Source organism: Sylvia atricapilla, chromosome 6 (assembly GCF_009819655.1).
Source record: "Sylvia atricapilla isolate bSylAtr1 chromosome 6, bSylAtr1.pri, whole genome shotgun sequence".
NCBI classification, from domain to species: Eukaryota; Metazoa; Chordata; class Aves; order Passeriformes; family Sylviidae; genus Sylvia; species Sylvia atricapilla.
The window spans coordinates 30726703-30744239 of NC_089145.1; the positions used below are offsets into that span (position 1 = coordinate 30726703).

General features: G+C 38.3%; 1 protein-coding gene across 2 annotated transcripts in view; it reads right to left on the reverse strand.

The window, feature by feature from the left end:
* Positions 1-17228, reverse strand: part of EIF2AK4 (eukaryotic translation initiation factor 2 alpha kinase 4) — a 37737-nt gene extending 20509 nt beyond the window's left edge. For both annotated transcript variants that reach the window (XM_066321421.1, XM_066321422.1), the window contains exons 1-18: positions 17029-17228; positions 15312-15427; positions 14065-14167; positions 11295-11468; positions 10346-10426; positions 9743-9891; positions 9304-9419; positions 8479-8636; positions 7507-8042; positions 7037-7146; positions 6327-6484; positions 5578-5987; positions 4764-4833; positions 3556-3639; positions 2368-2490; positions 1814-1918; positions 1517-1574; positions 747-826 (exon numbers count right to left, since the gene is read on the reverse strand). In XM_066321421.1, the coding sequence (XP_066177518.1) occupies positions 747-826; positions 1517-1574; positions 1814-1918; positions 2368-2490; positions 3556-3639; positions 4764-4833; positions 5578-5987; positions 6327-6484; positions 7037-7146; positions 7507-8042; positions 8479-8636; positions 9304-9419; positions 9743-9891; positions 10346-10426; positions 11295-11468; positions 14065-14167; positions 15312-15427; positions 17029-17169 (2772 nt within the window). In that variant the 5' untranslated portion in view covers positions 17170-17228. The remainder of the gene's footprint in view (positions 1-746; positions 827-1516; positions 1575-1813; positions 1919-2367; positions 2491-3555; positions 3640-4763; positions 4834-5577; positions 5988-6326; positions 6485-7036; positions 7147-7506; positions 8043-8478; positions 8637-9303; positions 9420-9742; positions 9892-10345; positions 10427-11294; positions 11469-14064; positions 14168-15311; positions 15428-17028) is intronic.
* Between the last annotated feature and the right edge of the window lie 309 nt (positions 17229-17537).

A 17537-nucleotide genomic window follows, 5' to 3' on the forward strand; every position in this document is an offset into this window, starting at 1 on the left:
CATGGAGACCTTAGTTAGCCTTTCAGTACCTCAAGAGGGCTACAAGAATGCCAGAGAATGACTTTTTACAAGGCCACTGAGTGATAGGCCAAGGGATAATGGCTTTAAAATGAAAGAGGGTAGGTCTAGACTGGATACTATAAAGAAATTCTTTACTGTGAGTGTGGAACAGGTTGCCCAGAGAAGTTGTGGATTCAAGACCAGGTTGGGAGAGGCTTGAAGCAGTCTGGTCTAGTGGAAGGTGTTAGATGTTTAACTGGAAAGAGCTTTGGGGTCCCTTTCAATCTAAACCATTCTATAATTCTATGACTCGCACTTTGAAAACATTTCATTGCTTTCAAATTCAGTTTGTCTCTGCATATAAACAGGATTCTCTTTGATGGAAAAAATACACACTCACCTCCCACAATCACAGTCTAGAAATCCAGAACAGCAATATACACTTTATTACCTTAACTAAAGGCTGTAAGATTTCTATCCTATTAAGTTACAAAGGTCCTCCATGCTTTCAACTTGAAGTTGCTTGTATCTAGTCATGATCAAGGACAGGAAGAAAAATTGACTTGCCCACATCCTTCTACCCTTGGTTTCCTCTTGAAGAAATGTTTAATTCCCCTGATTAGCACAGGAGTTGACCACATGCTGTTCCATACTGAATTCATCTTTGTAAAGGAGGAATGACCCAAATCATACCTGGCCCATCTTCGATTCCATACTACGTTTTATTAAGTCTACTCCAATCATACCTGATTGTATGTAGATTTAGTGCTTCCTTGGACCTCTGGGCTGACGTACAGCGCGGTGCCAACCATCCCAGTCAAGTTACCTATATGGCAAAAGGTGAGAGCACCAGTTTCAGGAAAGCAGGAGAGAAATACAGCATCCACATCAAGAAGAAAACCTCATTCATGTTCTCTTTCTTCTAGGTGGGAGTGCAGTCCTTACTGAGAGAGACCCAGCTCAGAATACTTTGATAAGCAGACAGTTCTTACCCTCACAAGTATCTCTGTCCATCTGTAGGAGCTAAACCTATCTATTGCTTTACAGATATGTAGCAGGTCAGCACACAAGTCTTGCAATAAACTGCACTGCCATTACATTAGTCTTTAAACATACCATGTACTAAAGTTCCTCCGAACACCATATTCAGACTCTAACAAAAACAAAACAAAACCAACCAAGGACACTGAAGTCTTGAAATTGTCCTACATAGGCAAGAGAACACAAGTGCAGATGGAACAGATATACAGGCTCTCGATACACCTCACCATGAGGAAAGCACTGATCTATGGCAGAAGGCTGGCAGAGGAAGCAAATTAATTCTTAGGCAAGAGGCAAAACTGCCAGATTATGACATAGCTATCCAACTTTGTGACTGGGGGGGTCCTACCCCTGGCCTTAATAAAGAAAGGTTTTATTATCAAAGAACAAATGGAAATTCTAATAGCATACACAAGACCACAGAATATAAATGCTTGCTTAAAATAATTTAGAACAAGTTGCAATCTAAACTAACCTGATGGGTCAGACACAGCAGAACCATCTGAGAGATTTTCCTCTTGTTTAGAGACCACCTGAAATCAGCAAAACAGTCATACTGTAAATGGCATGTGAAATGCTTCTGTTGGCTGTTCTTATCAATTGGGTTGGCAGTGCATGGTTTAATTCCAGAACCTTAGATATTTAAAATAAGTTAATAACTTTTTCAATATATAAACATTGTGGTAATTTAACTTATGTTTTGTTTTTATTTTTCAAGTAATTACATTAGCAAATTCAAGGTTTTTTTTCATTTACTTCAAGCCATACTTACTGCATTTGCTGGATAATCTGTAGCTAAACCAAAATCACCAATTTTCACATGATCATCTGAATCTAAAAAAATGTTCACAGGTTTCAAGTCTCTGTGGATCATTCCCTGTTACAGGAGGAGAATAAAAAAAAGACCCACACAATATTAAACAATACACACAATTCAAAATAGAAGTCTTTATAAGAGATTGAAAAATCATATTACATACTTTGATTACAGTGGGACATGTAATGCATTAAGTCACTGAAGATCAGTCTTGAAGACAGACTATAGTTTGTAGCCCAGATGCTAGAAACAATTTTCAGTGCTACCAGATACCTAACAATGTTTTTAAAAGAGGGTCAAATTTTTATGACTAATGCATAAAATCTGCAGTGGTTCATTATAAAATTCATGTTCATGATAAAGTATAATAAACCCCAAGAACAGACTAATAATGGAATGTGCAAAGAGAATAAACTTGATAATGCCCCAGAATGAATATGAAGAAACCTACAGAGAAAGAGGCATAACACAGATATTATGTACAGCTCACAACTATCACATTTACTAACCTTTTCATGGATATAAGCTAACCCATCCAAAATTTCACGGAAAAGCCTCCAAAGCCGACTGGTATCTTCACATAACCCTTGGTCAATAGTGTCCCTTAATGTGCTCTTTTCACAATACTCCATCTTCAGTTGTGCATACACAGGGGACAGAGGGAAGAATGAACAGTTTTGTTAAGAAGAGAGACTATCAGAAACTTGTATCTATACACATATTACAGCCTGGGTCAGGAGCAAATAGTATCACCAAAAAAATCAAGTATTTGGAATTCTCCTGAGAGCTGTCTTTTAGCTACAAACATGCATTCACTTCTGGGTCCTACCTCATTTTCTAGGACAATGGTATAAGCCTACAGCATAGCATATTCTCTAACAAACATTAAGAACAAAGTGAAACCAGCCAAGCCATAATATGTGATAAAGGCAAACCACAAAGAATCTCTGGCTTTATTGCACTTGGCATCTTAGCTGCTTTTATTATGAATATACACAGCACATACAAACAAGCATATTAAAATCTAATTCCATCTACTTGTAACTTCCTTCCAGACAAGGTCTAGAATTAAGTGCACTATAAAAAATTGCACATCAACACAGAATAGTTAGCTATGATATACAGCAATAAATAGTTTCTAGGAAAAGTTGACTTACTCCTAACACAAAGGAGGTGTGAGTAGAATAGCCTGAAGTTGCAACCCTGCAGGAGTTTCATTGTACCTACTGTTAGAGCCATACAATTGATTTACACATTACTGATTTCTATAAATATAGACTGCATACACAATACTGTGCTTTTGAAGAGAATGAGGAAGTTTTCACAACTTCCTCTTTGGAATTTAGCATGGTAGACTTCAACTCCACATCCGGAATTAACCAAACTGAGGAACACCAGGTACAGTGGATTGGGATGGATATTCTCAGCAAATAAGCAGAAGCCAAAAGATTGCTTTGAAAGCCATGGACTCAAAGGCTGGCTGGTTGGGTTGTTCTGTGGTTAGATCAGGAATTGCCAACTTTTAGTTGTACATCAACAACACCAGTTATCCCATTACACTCCATGGCACTGCAAAGCTTTGTTCTCTCCAGGCACAAATACAGAGCCTTGGAAGGCTCTACAAACTACATGCAACAAGTCTCTGCAGGTTGAAATAAACAGTACCCGTTTATGTGAACACACAAGCATGTTTGTACCTGAATATACAGATAATGCACTGTCTGAACAACTTGTGTCCTGTCTTCTCCTCCATGGCTATTCTTTTCATTGCCTTCTTCATTCTTTATCACAATAAAAGTAACAGAACAGTTAGCTACAAGAAACCATGCAGACTTTTTTATTATACATATTTTTTATTATACATATTACTATTTCTTAATGGCTGGAATATTGAGAACTCAACTTTCCCGGATAGGTTTGAAAAACAGCAAAATAATACAATGATATTTTTGTAATACCACTGCACCTAAATAAACTAGAAAAGCAGGTGTGACCAACTCTCAAAGTGAAAGTGAGTAGCATTTTGTCATCTTTAGACACTAAAGGAAAAAAATTTGGAAGAACTAGATGAATCCTAAATCTCAAGCTGTGTCATATTAAAAAAAAAAAAAAGAAGATCTTAAACTAGAGGATAGAAAGCTTCTTGATAAATAATGCAACCCCAACCCAACAATTCTGGTATGGTGTGTACACAGATATACATGTGTAATGAGAAAAAAATGCACTGCCACATTACTAAATTATATGCTGAAAACTTTTTCATGCCAATGTACATTGTAACAGAAAGAGGAAGGAGAAGCAGATTTAAATAAAAGCATGTTACAGATCATCAGGATTGGCAATAACATATTGTAGATGCTGTGGAAGAGTGCATTAGCTTTCTAGTTACACAGTGCACTGATTGTCCACAGCAAGTACTGTGCCACAGTCTTAAAATCAACTAAAACCTTAGTCATTAGACTGACTTTTCGTCTCTTTCAGACTGCTAGCAATATGTATTTTGTCTGCTTTAAAAGGTGGCTATGAACAGATATATTTGTTAAAAGCATCTAAAGGCAGAACAGAATTTCAACTTTGAGAGGTGTAAGACCATGTAATCCATACGGCTAACTGTTAAATCAAAAACACACTGAAGAGTTAAACTTGCAATAACCTGAGTCATGACTAAAAAAGCCCTCATATTTAGCTCAATAAACACTTTAGGAAACAGAATCCAGATCAGCTGCATCATACTGATTTCTACGGGATGCAGCTCACAATGGCACAACACTTACTCTAACAGACATGTAAGGTTATGTTTCTGTATTAGAGCAGAAAAGAAATAAAACTTCTCAACTGACCTGTTTACTTGTCAAAGACTATTCTATTATATTTTCATTTGCATTAACTTTAGCTTTACACTTACTGGAGAATGACCTTTACTATTTTCATCTTCGTTATCAAAAATTATTTCGCTTTCAGAATCTGTGGTTGGCCTGTTTAAAAACACGTAAAGAAAAAAAAATCTCAAAAGTTCTGCATACCAAGAAATATTTACTAAAGAATGTGGAAATTGAGTGGAAAAAAAATAAAAATCTAAGGTTCTGCTGAAGACTTCCTATATACTTTGAACAAAAAAGCAAAACAAAACAATACCCAGAAAAGCATCCTGCTTGCAAAGAAAGACTTCCTTTGATAGTCCAGTTCTAAAATGGAAGGTATATATTTGCATCAGTAAAATTTAGTTGCTATATCTAATAAGCAAAACTGAGATAAGTTTACTTACTTGTTTATATAAAAAAAAATCATCACTGTGTGAGAAAACCGAACCATACACAGAGGAAGGTACGGAATACACTAATAAAAACCAAAACAAAAAAGGACAAATTTGATTTTTTCAAGACCTGTAATATTTTTGTTATTCTTTATTAAAAAAATTTATTCTCAAGGCTGGAAAAGACAGTCAAACATAAGGTAAGCAGTCACACATTCTGGTACAAATAAGCAGCCTTAAGAAGCCTACACTAAAAAGTTTTCCACATAGATTGACAATTCTTAGCTAGAAAGTTTCCTCTTTCTGGCTATCTGACTGCTGGCAAATACACTGGTTGTCAACAAGCGGACAGAATAAAAATGCAGTGAACTACTTCTGACAAAAGAAACAAGAACGGTGAGACACAAACTTGGAAAAACTAACTCTGCTCACGCTCCCTATAGTGCCAATACTGAAGCCTACTTACAAAATTGAATGCGAGAACACACCATCACCATCATCATCATCACTGGACTCCTCATCAGCTCCACTGAATTTGTTGCTGGAGGATCTTTCACACGAAGTACTCCACTCAACGGAACTTGTCAAACATGGAGGAGGAGCATTAGTTTCCACATCATTTGTCTCCTCAGAGGAAAGGATGAAGAGCCCGGCTTTCAGGGGCATTCTTCTCTCTTCGGCTGTTTCAGATGTTGACACAATGGGAACAGGACTTTCATGTTTTTCTATCCAAGCATTGTAATACCTCACAATATTCTCATGGTTCAAGCGGGAAAGTAACGTTACTTCTCCCTTAATCCTCCGAAACTGCTTGCTGGTAGGGTTTATGCGGATACGTTTCACAGCATAATAGCAACCATCAAGCTTATTTCTGACCTGCAAAATTCAAATTAATCTAGACTGAAATGCTTACAAATGCCTTACCAAGCAGAGCCAGAAGAGTAATTTCACGAAACAGGAAGCCTTCCTTTCACCTGGAAAACGGCTACAATTCAAATGCAAGATTCCCCATACTGACAGGCTTCTCCCCAGTCTCCCAGCAACCTCTTGCAAGAAACTTTTTAGACTATTCCAGATAAAAATCTCAACACAGGCACAGCATACTAGCAGACAGTAAACAAAACCATGCAAGCGTTGAATATATTGTTCTGCTTCAGAGAAAACAAACACATCCTCAAAAAAGTTTCCACAGAGAAAACAATTTTTATACCATACCTTGATGACTGCTCCAAAGGCCCCTTTACCAAGTAATTTTAGCTCTTCAAACTCATTGTAGTATCGTGAAAATTGTCTCTGTGTTTCTGTGAAGAACGGAGCATTGGATATCCGACCGCTGGGTACAACTGTCTCCATGCAATCTATACCTGCTGAATCTGCAATGAAGACAAAGTTACCATCACCGGCAATATGGAGATAAGGCACTAGGGACTGTCAAGTAAGGCGCAAGAAGGAGACAAAACCTAAAAAACTTCAAGTGCAACTAAATCCTAAAATACAGAAGTACTCTGCTGTGTAAAGTTTTAGTACAAGCATAAATCTTAATACAGTTTTTAACTATTAATGTGAATTATGCTGGACAAAGGAATGATTTTAACAAGAATGTAAGAAGGAAAGAAGTCTCATTGGAACACCATCTTCCAAGGACGAAGTTAAGTCTACATTTACACCATGCAGGAGATGGATGAGTTTACAGCTTTCTTCAAAAGCATGAGCTGCTTCTACAGAAGAAAAAACAGCAGTCAGTCCACCCCAGCTAGTCTCGGACACAGAAGTTAAAGACCATAGTACCTTTTAAGTTAGTCAATGTAACAGACGTGTGCAGTCCTGTGAAGCTGTAGTACAGCTCAATTTTCCTTAGTAGGCATGCAGTAGCAGGCATGTAGTCTACTTACTTAGCAGAACATAAAAAGAACCAAGTTCCTTACCATCTAGATTTTCTTCAGCTACAGGTATTTTTATTCGTGGAATGTTTATAAAACTATGTTGTAGCAGCTGCTGAGGAGTCCATCTTTCTTTATCTTCCAAGCAAACACACCTGTTAGCAAACCACAGAGAGAACTATTTCATGTCTGGCATAAATGTTAGAAGAGTTTTTATCATATTTAAGAAATTATTACCTCCATTCAGATGGGAATCAGAAGCAAAACCAGACTAAATAGCTTATCCACAGTGATATATACAGTTGGTAGCAGAGCAGAGAAAAAGAGAGCACCAAACCTCTTCTCCCAAATCCCAGATTAGCAGCCTGAGCTACGAGATCAACCTCCTCTATAAAAACTACAACTAGTAAGACAGGAGAACTTATCTATTCTTAAAAAAATGTTAAAATGAAAAAAAAAAAAAAAGAGAAAAGAAAAATCAAAACAAAAAAGATAGGGGAATGTGACAAACATACTTTTCTAGAAAGTCTTGAAACTCAGCAGGTAAATTGGTAGGAACAACAACTGGGAATTCCTTGGTTACTTGACCCTGGCTGAGTGAAAGCAGAAGCAAGCCCAGACGCCACACATCTCCTTTTTTTCCAGGTTTGTTGGGAAGACCATCCTCACTAAAACGAACCTTGGTTTGCTCAAAAACATCAGCTTTGCAGATGTCAGCTAAGCGCTTGGAAATGCTGTAGTCTGTCACCTTGATGTTTCCTTCAGCATCTACCAGGACACTGGAAGCACAAAGGACCTTGTGCACTACTGAATTATTGTGCAAATAGTCAAGAGCTGACAAGATCTGGATCACATAATGGCGCAGCTGCTCAACTGGAACCGGAGTCTCTTTGTGTAAGTACGTAGAAAGGCTGCAACCACTTATGTGCTCCACTAAAATATCCACCACAATTGAGTCGTCCTGTTCTTTGAGGTTCATACATTTGTAATGTACTATGTTTGGATGACTTAGCTTTGTCAGTGAGCTGAACTCCGTTTCTGCTCCCTGAAGCTGGTAGAGAAACACAACATAACATGCATTTTGTCATGTCTTGGAACACACTACTAATAAAATATGTAATACAAACAGAATAGTTATAAAACATATGACATCCTCATACTTTTCTAAAAAGGAAGTATTGTGCACTGGGGAAAGTACAGCTTTGATTTTTAACAGCTAAGTTTGATTCCCTCTTTCTTCAGAATTTCAGTATTTTATTACTTTATTTATACATCCACACACGCTTTCTTTCATTTGTACTATTACAAAGGAGCTCCTGAATACCCCAATACACTCATCTTCTTTCATGCAGATAGTCTAAAAGATTAACATTTTCAAGTTCATTACTACCCTCTCAAGTCAAGTTTAATATAAACTACCAGCCTAAAGGAAAGCACTGAACCTCACCTAATCTTCTACTAAGCCAAATGCAAAACATAAGCATTACCTGTTTCTTAGACTTCTCAATCTTTTCTATTTCATGAGTTGTAAGAAACCTTCCCATCTTTTTCTGCCAGTGCAGAACCCACTCATATATTAGAACGAAGTCTCCACTGTGAATTTCCAAAGCATTGTAGACAGATTTACCAAGCTGTTCATCCTTGCCTATACACAAAGGGAGAGAAGAGGAACATGGCTTCTTTTGTTTCTAAGGATTTGACAAAAGCTCCTGCAAATGCTAAATAAATACCAGTAAACCTGTTATCTAAAGTCAGAAACACAAGCCTACTTACAACTAGACAAGACACATATCTATGTGGTAAGTATGGAAAATATCAGGCTTGATGAGACTGAATGCTATCTAACAGTACTCAAATGAAAACAATCCCATATCGACAAAAATCTGCTGTACGTTTTCAAGAATTTCAAGTTTTAATAAATGAACAACCTTCCAGTTTAGCAAATGCCAAGTTCTAAATATAGTAACACAATTGTTCATCCTCAAACTGCAAAATAATAAAATTTTCCTTTCTCAAGAGATTTTCAGGCTGTTCATCCATCCACTGAGGAAGTGCTATGTTGAAAACAAACAATGAAAACATTTGATGGTCTGTCCATGTGGGCACCCCATAGAGGTCTTCCAGCTCAAAGTTTCCTGTCATGTCCTGTATGAATGTTTTTGCTAAACCTGCTGCTTTTATGCCACAGCTATCAGCAGCAATGGAAGGAGAGTAAGTATGCATTTCCAGCCCTGTGGTTATCAGTGTTTTGATATGCTACTGAAAGCATCCCAAACCCCAGCATTTCAAGTGGCAATTTTAATTTTGCTTACCTAAACATTTTCCTTTGTGGACAGTAAGCTGTCCAGCACCACTTGTGCTGAAGTTCAGAACTTCATGATTTCCAGGGGACTCTTCATTATTACTGACAGAAAGCTGGCGTTCTCGTCTGCAACGTGAAGAGAACATTTTTCTCCAACCAAGAAAGACAGTGTATTTAAAGTCAGGAGCTGATTACAAACCTTAAAAATTGGAAAGTTCACACATTATCCACAGCACATGCTAAAACTGTAAAGCTCCCAAGTTATCCACAGCTTACTTAAACCACGACAAATGAAGGTGGGGGGAAGGTGGAAGGGAAGAGACCAAATACAACAGGTCAAGGACACAGCACACTATTCTCTTGCTTTCAAATTTCACTTTGTAATTTACCGTTTGCAACAAAATAAACAAACAAATGGATCTAAGAACTCCACATGCAAACTGACATACTTTGAACGTCCAGCTGAATTTGGTCGATGTTTATTATTGACTCCATGCTCTAAACAGCTCCCATTTAAACGTGAAGCAGCTCTATGTCCTGCAGTATCTCTCTTGTGAGAATCTTCTTGATTTGTCAGAGCAGCTATTTCCAAACGTTCCTATAAATCAGGAAAAACACGAAGTAAGTAAAGAAGCCACTCCTATCATCATCACAATGTGCAAGTACTTAGTTATTATTCTATGAAGTCATGCAGATCACAGGAGAAATATGTTTTCATAATAAATGTATGCATGAGGTCAAAGAAAAAGTGCTGAGATTTCAGGAAGTATATTTCAGCACTGTCCATGGCAAGAATGTAAAGAAACTGGAAACATTAATATATCAGCTTTTTCTATGTCTGTTTGAAAATATCCACCCTGATACACTCAAGATGCTAATATATTACAGAAATAAACCCCTGAAATAATCAAGAGCTCATTTTAATTTAGATCTACTAGAAGGCCTGAATAAGGAAAGATGTCCAAGAAAATTTCAAATTTTTACAAGTACTGTTACAGTACTGGGATGAACTTGCTGCACTGGTTTTTTGCACATCTCCTTAGAAAGAATACCTGTTTGGCAATCTCTTTCTTTTTTCTTTCTTCCCTTTTCTCTTCCTCCCTTCTCTGAATCTCATTAAGGATTTCACGTTGCTGAAATAAATTGCAGTTGTTAGAGATGCAACAGTACATGCAGTGCAACTGCTAGAATCTTACCTTTAGCAATGATTTAAAAGTAAAAAAGCTATGATGCTGATTTTTTGGAAGTGTTGAAAGAGAACTTAGAGGAGGGTGTCACAAGAATTAAAAACCCGTAAGTCAAATTAGCTCTGCTGAGGAAGTTAACAGCATCAGTATTATGATCTAGGAGAACGGAACTGTAAATTACTTCTGCTGCCAGACCCAACAATAAAATTTCACATACACTAAAAAAAAAAAGACAGGGAGATAAATCCAAATGATCTTTTAAAAACCAGAGCTATTCTATCCATATTCCCCACAGACTGGAGACTTCACACTACTAGCCCCTGTGAGACTTGGACGAATACCCTCATTTATAGTGAAGGATGTTGGTGTTGTAACATCTCTTCAGATTAAATTTGTTGCCTTCTAGAGGTGCTTGTGATAGCAAATGTTCCAGTCACCGTAAGAGTGAAAGAAGGTATCATTACCTGTCTGCCTGGCTAACACTTCCTAGTTTAAGATGGAATGCACTTAATATGCACATTTGCTTACACCTTTGTATAAGGCTTGTAATCTTGTAAGTGATCACTCTTTATCACTCTTGTAAGTGATTTTTGTGGGTTCATTTAGATTTGTTTCAGGCATAAATATTTTCCTGGGTTAAAACCACATCATTAAAGTATTACAACTATAGCAGCAGATAGTTCATATAATACATATTGATCAACTAATACTGGCAGGTCTGACAAGTTAGTAATCCACTAAAACTCACCATTATACAGATTTTAAAATAACGTTATTTTAAGAATAACATACTTCATACTTAGATTTCTCTTACCTCCTGCTCCTCTCTTCTCTTAACTTCTTGTGCCCTACGCAATTCTTCCTGAGCCAATCTTTCCTGCTCTTTCTGATGATTTTTTAGCATTTCTTCATGAAAAGACTTGGAAGGCGGTTTATTATGCTCACTGAGAAATGACTGTACATGGTCAGCAAGTTCAAATATCATCACCTGAAAGAAAATAATGAACGACATGCAGAGTCAAATGACAACCAAATGATACCCACCACAAAAAGCAACACAGCAAAAGCACAACTGCCAATTTTGTTATTTATCAGTGAAAATTTATCAGAATTTGTCAGAACTATTTATTAATAAAGCGTAACAGGAAAAATCCCTGACCACAGTAGTGAAGATGGCAAAAATTACTGAAAGACAGACAACCTAAGCCCTCTTATTATTCTAACAGGGGAGTGAAATTTAAAAATCATTTTCTCATCTTCTTTTAGGCATAATCTTTTTACTCCCAAAGACATACGTTCATGACATATGAGCTACAACAGAACAAATCCTTCACACTTGCCTGTTACTGCACCTACTGCTATGAAATAGTTACTAATTCACAGGTAACTGCAAATCCAACCCTTCCTCTGCAAAGTAGTCTCCCAGTTAGAACTGTAAAATCACAAAAGGCATTCTATATCCATCTAATCACATCTACTAAAATAAGAACCGCACTGCACACTGCTCAGCTGAATTCTGCTACATGGTTTGCCAGGTTGGAATCAATTTTCAGTTACTGTTTACTTGAACTGTGTATGTATTGATGATCTATTGACCTGTCAGGGCTTAAGCTTTCAGCAGTCTAGTAGCATCCCCTTATTAATTCAAGCAGTCCACACGGCTAAGAGACCATTTTAGCTCTAAAATTAAAGAACAGTACAGGACAAAGGCACAGTCAGCAGCACCACTGAGCAGGATTTGCATGTGCAGGTGGGAGATCAGCCAAATTAAATTGTTCCATCTGCCTGTAATAGGGTGACTTTTAGAAGACTCTCAAACACTGAATCCCCTGCTTGAAAGTAAGAATGAAGCCAGGAGGCAAGTCAAAATAGAAAGAACAGCACAATATGCATAAATCTGACATGCACAACTAAAATATCTTTCCCAGGTTACTCTTCGGAAGGCAAGGCAGTCATTGCATGTACACATATGTATTAAAAAAACCCACCAAAAACCAAGAGAAAACTCAATTAATAAAAAAATACTGACAGTTTGCTGTTCAGTTTGAACAGGTGGTTGAGGCATTGTCAAAATTTCTATATCACAGAATACAATTTAATAAGGAATATCTGTCAAGGCAGAGGAGGAAGTTATCTCTCTTTTGCTGCAGATAAAACAATCCAGGATAGCACTGCATATGCCATTCATACAAAATGTGTGCCACACAAGTAACTTATAACCACATCTACACATTGCTGGGGCAAGCATGACTCTCTCCTCGTAAAATCAACATTAGGAAAATGTATGACGTATTTTTAGGTCCTTTCAATGAGATCAGAAATCAAACTGAGACTTGAAAGCCCTACAAGCTAATAATTCTTGTGGTCAGTTGTGAGCAGACCAAGTATATATTGTATGGTTTTGTGATTACTTAAGAGAATTGAACCCTCGTACCTCCTATGAACTGTCCTTAGCACTGTCATTAGAAAAAAACAAACAGCAAACAACAAACCCCACTCCCTAAATTCCAGAATACATTATTAAACTACTAATTTCCAAAGATATTGAAGAATTTGAGGAAATAATTGGCTATTGAACAGAGAGTATCTGGCTAAAACAGTTATTTTCAAAGTATCTGCAGAAAAATTTGCAATCAAAATACAACTATGGTATTCAAATGGAAAAAAGGCTTGATGTGGCAGGAATGAATGACAGATAGCTCTTGCTAAACCTGTGAAGCTGACACTCCTGGGGAACTGAAACCAAAATATTACCCCACTTCCGGCTATTATAATGTCCACAGCTGCGCAAGTCTCACTTTTAAAAAGACAACTGGAGCTATTCAAATGTGTTCATCTGCAGCAAGCACTTCCAAATAGTGATATGCCAAAAACCCTGCTTTTACTGAGAATTTGTTTGCTTGTAATTCTTTGAATCATTCCAGTCCTCAACAACAACAGAAAGGTATCATTAATACTAAACATATCCAAGGATGTATTAAATCCCTTAAAATAGATGAAAGGTCTAAGCTTCCCATGTTTCTCCATCTTCCCCTTTTTACCCAGTCCCAGGGAAACTCAAGTATCATCACTCTTAAACAGAGAAACAAAAAAGGCACAGTGGCATGGACTGACTGTGCTACAAAGTGTTGAGCTGGTGTTTGAATAAAGAAGCTCTTTTGCCCTTCAGTTCAGCACTAAGTGAACAAAATCACATGGAACAACTCTCCAGGGAACCACGGTTTGCTTAAACAGATATGGCCACTTATGATATTCCAATTACTCTGAAAAGGGCAAAAAGCACTTGGTTTTACAGTTAGCATTGCTTTTCACACTGCCAAATAACTCAGAACCTTCAAACCTAATAATGTGAACCTTTAAACAGGAATAAAGCTTGCAGTATTTATACATGCACTGGATTTTGAGAACATCCATAGTCTGAACTTTCATTAATTAGAAACATTCCTGAGAAAGACAGTCCTTCCTACCTCAATAGCAATACAACTCCCACTTCCAATGTGGATGCATTCCACTATATTATACCACATTCCTTAAAAACCATTTAGGTCCAGAGTGTATTTCTCAAGGAAGTGAAAAGCTCTTACCTCTCCACAACGCTCTTTTGCCAGTTCAGCTAGTCTGGATTTTAATTCATTTATTTTCTCATTTGACAAGCCTTTTGAATTTTTTAGCTCTATTTCAGGAACTCTGAGGGACAGCAACAAAACATTAAAAAGTCCTCGTTAGAAAAATTGAGTGTAAAAAGCAAGAGATTGTTGATAAAAACTATGTGAGGGAAAAGGAATGGAGTTCATAGTCACTTGGCAATTAGTCAATGTTCAAATAAGTGATACATAAATATTACATATACAAAGTAAAATCAGAAATACTGTATTATATTCCCTATCATCAAATTTTCTGGTTGCAGATTACCTGTTGGTAACACTTAACAGCATAACTACCAAAGAAACCCTGCAGACGCTAATATTTCAGCTCTTAACCATTAACTTACTGAACAAGCCATTTAAAACATTACTAACATAACATTTAAATGTTTAAAATTTATTTATACCACTATATAGGTGACACAAACCCCAAGAAACAAATGCACTAAACAAATACCACTTAAAATTAAAAAATATTTAAAAAAGTGAACAAGCAAAATGTCTGTAGGTGTGTTATTTTAAACTAAAACAACAAAAAAAAATGAGAGTAGCTGTTATGTCCTCGTTATAGGGTATCACTGATCTATCACTTAGTAAGGAATAGCATTTCCCTTCTACAGCACTCATGCCACAGCACAAATGGATGGACTGAAGGAAGTTATGTTTTGGACCATCAGTGGTATAAAGACTGAACAAAATAGGAGCAACACTTAACCCAGGAATCACTTGCCAACACAAATGCAGGGGTAGGCTGCTCACCTGCAACTCCTTCTACACTCCCTATGCAGAACTCTCCCAAAAGCTAGTCCAAGAAATCAGAACAACAGATGGCTTTAAACAAAAAGGAGATTCAGTCTGTCTTAGGTGAAAGAGTCAGGAGTTCAAGAAGTTTAAAAAGGGCACTAAGATGGTGGCAGGTACACCTGTGTTCATGTATCGGCAAGCTACAAACTGGGGCTGCAGTTTTGCACTGACAAACCCATCCCTATAATTTCCCATTGCACAAAAGACTAAAGCCAATTCAGATGCCAAAGTTTAGAGTTGCATATTGTAAAATACCCCAGGCTAAATAAATACTGGCATGCAGAAAGCAAGACTAAGAATGATTAATAAAACTACATGTCTTTTCAACTTACACTTTTTTATGGAAAGCAGAGAAAAAAGGTTATATTCTAATGTTCACTTACGTATCAGGGTAAGTATGTGGACACTTGACCCATAGGTCAACTTTGGCATATACTTCATTAGCACCACTCAATCCCTGAGGACGCAGGACTAAATTAATTTCAGGAGGTTGTTGTACCTAAAATGCAAAACAAAACTTCTGATTGACAAGGGTTTTTTGGTTTTGTTTTAATGAAAACACACAACTCTTGATCTATGTTATAGTAGAATACAGCTTAGACCATCCAGAATGTGAAAAAAATACATTAATGGGTTGACATGGCTCAATAGGAGTGAATTGGTCCTGACTATCATGGTTTATCCGGTATATTTTTACAACTTCTTCAGATACAGATACAGTCATTAGAAAGATGATTTTAAAATGAGGTTCTATAATAAAACTTTTGTATTCTACTTACTGTAAGACAGCAGTAGAAAAAAAATTAATTAAAATTAACACAAGTTATTTTTATCACAAATTCATTCATTCATTATAAACCCAGCATTTTTCTTTGGTGTTTAGATTACTAACCCAGGCATTATTTTATTTTCCAACACGGAACAGACCATAATGTCACACTGATAAACACCTTACACAGCCAAACAAATGCACAGTATTTCTTCTGTAGTTGTATTTTGTGTTTTGCCATTAACCAGAATTTTAACAAGCATTGCCTTCCCCATCCCCACCCTGTTCAAATCACCGACTCAAAATCAGAATGAAGTAAAACATGCCCATTTAAGCATTCCCAGCTTCTTCTTTTCAATTAGGTTTAAAAACAAACAACAAAAAACAACAACAAAACAACCCAGCCCTTAGTAGCAGGGAGGGAAATAAGACCACATGGAATAACAAATACAGAAACAGATGGTAATCATCCCCTTTGCTTTTCTAGCAGGGAGCAGAACATGTCAAGTAAAGAGGATGTCAAATATGACCTTCAACACGGGGCGAACACTTCTGGAAACCCAACAAATTACGAAGTGTATTCTTACCAAATGTCATAAGAAGAGAAAAAAGCCATAAGTTGCTGCAAAAAATTTAAGTTCAAGTCTGGCACAAAAGAAAGCAGAGGATATATTGTAGACATTCAAGTCAAAAGAAGGCAAAAAGAAACAACAGTAAAAGTGAACCCGTGGAACAGAACAGAGTGACGCTTATCTCCAGGTACACGAAACCAGTATTAGGGACACAGCTGGAAAGGAAACATCAATTTGATGTGGACAGGAAAGACAAATGGAAGAGGGTAGTGAGCACCAGACCTGAGCGTTAACTAGTTGCAATAAAAAAAAAAAACCCAAACCCATAAAAATGAAAGCAAAATTATTATCACGGAAATAGGTGCACTGTGACAAAACCACAGCATATAATAGCTACGCAAATATAATCACGTATACGGACAAGATTAATTAATTGAGCAGGTATGTAATTAGCAGGTTAAGGAACGAATTAAGAGGCAATTTATAAAAAGCCTGGTAATTAACTAAAATGCAGTTTATGAGCACAGCACTGATTATACAGCGAGCGCTTCTATCTGGAGAATTAATGTTCAAGGCGGCCGGTTGCAGGGCTGGGGGAAGGACCACGGGCATGCAGCGAGAGCCCGACACGTCAGGCAAGGCGGACAAGGACCGGCCCCAGCGAGGCAGCTCCAGCCGCGTCCCCGCCGCCGTCAGCCCCGCTCCGCACCGGGACCCGGCCCGGAGCACCCCGCCCGGTGCGCGGATCCCGCTCGCTACCTTCCAGGCCTGGCTCTGCCGCAGGTCCTGGAAGTCCTGTCCGTAAATCGACTCCAGCACCTGGAGCTCGTTCTCCTGCCGCAGCTGGTAGCTCTCCGGCGGCTCCGCCGGCAGCTGCCGCCCGCCGCTGGCCCGGGCCATGTCAGCGGCGCCGGCGGGGCCGTGCGGCGGCCATGGCGGGCCCCGCGCTGCCGGCCTGGCACTGGGGCGCAGCGCGGCCGGCACCGCCTCCGCCGCCGCGGGAGGAGGAGCCGCGGCCCGGGGGGTCGGCCGCAGGAACGTGTCCGCTTGGAAGGGACCCACAGGGATCGCCGAGTGCAACGCCCTGCTCCTCACGGGACGCCCTAAAACTAAACAGTGCGACTAAGGGCGCTGTCCAAACTCTGGGAGGCTTGGTGCCACGGCCACTTCCCTGGAAACCTGTGCCGATGACCAACCACCCCCCGGGGGAAGAACCTTTTCTAATGTCCAGTCTGAACTCCCTCAAGACACACCTCCAGCTGTATCTG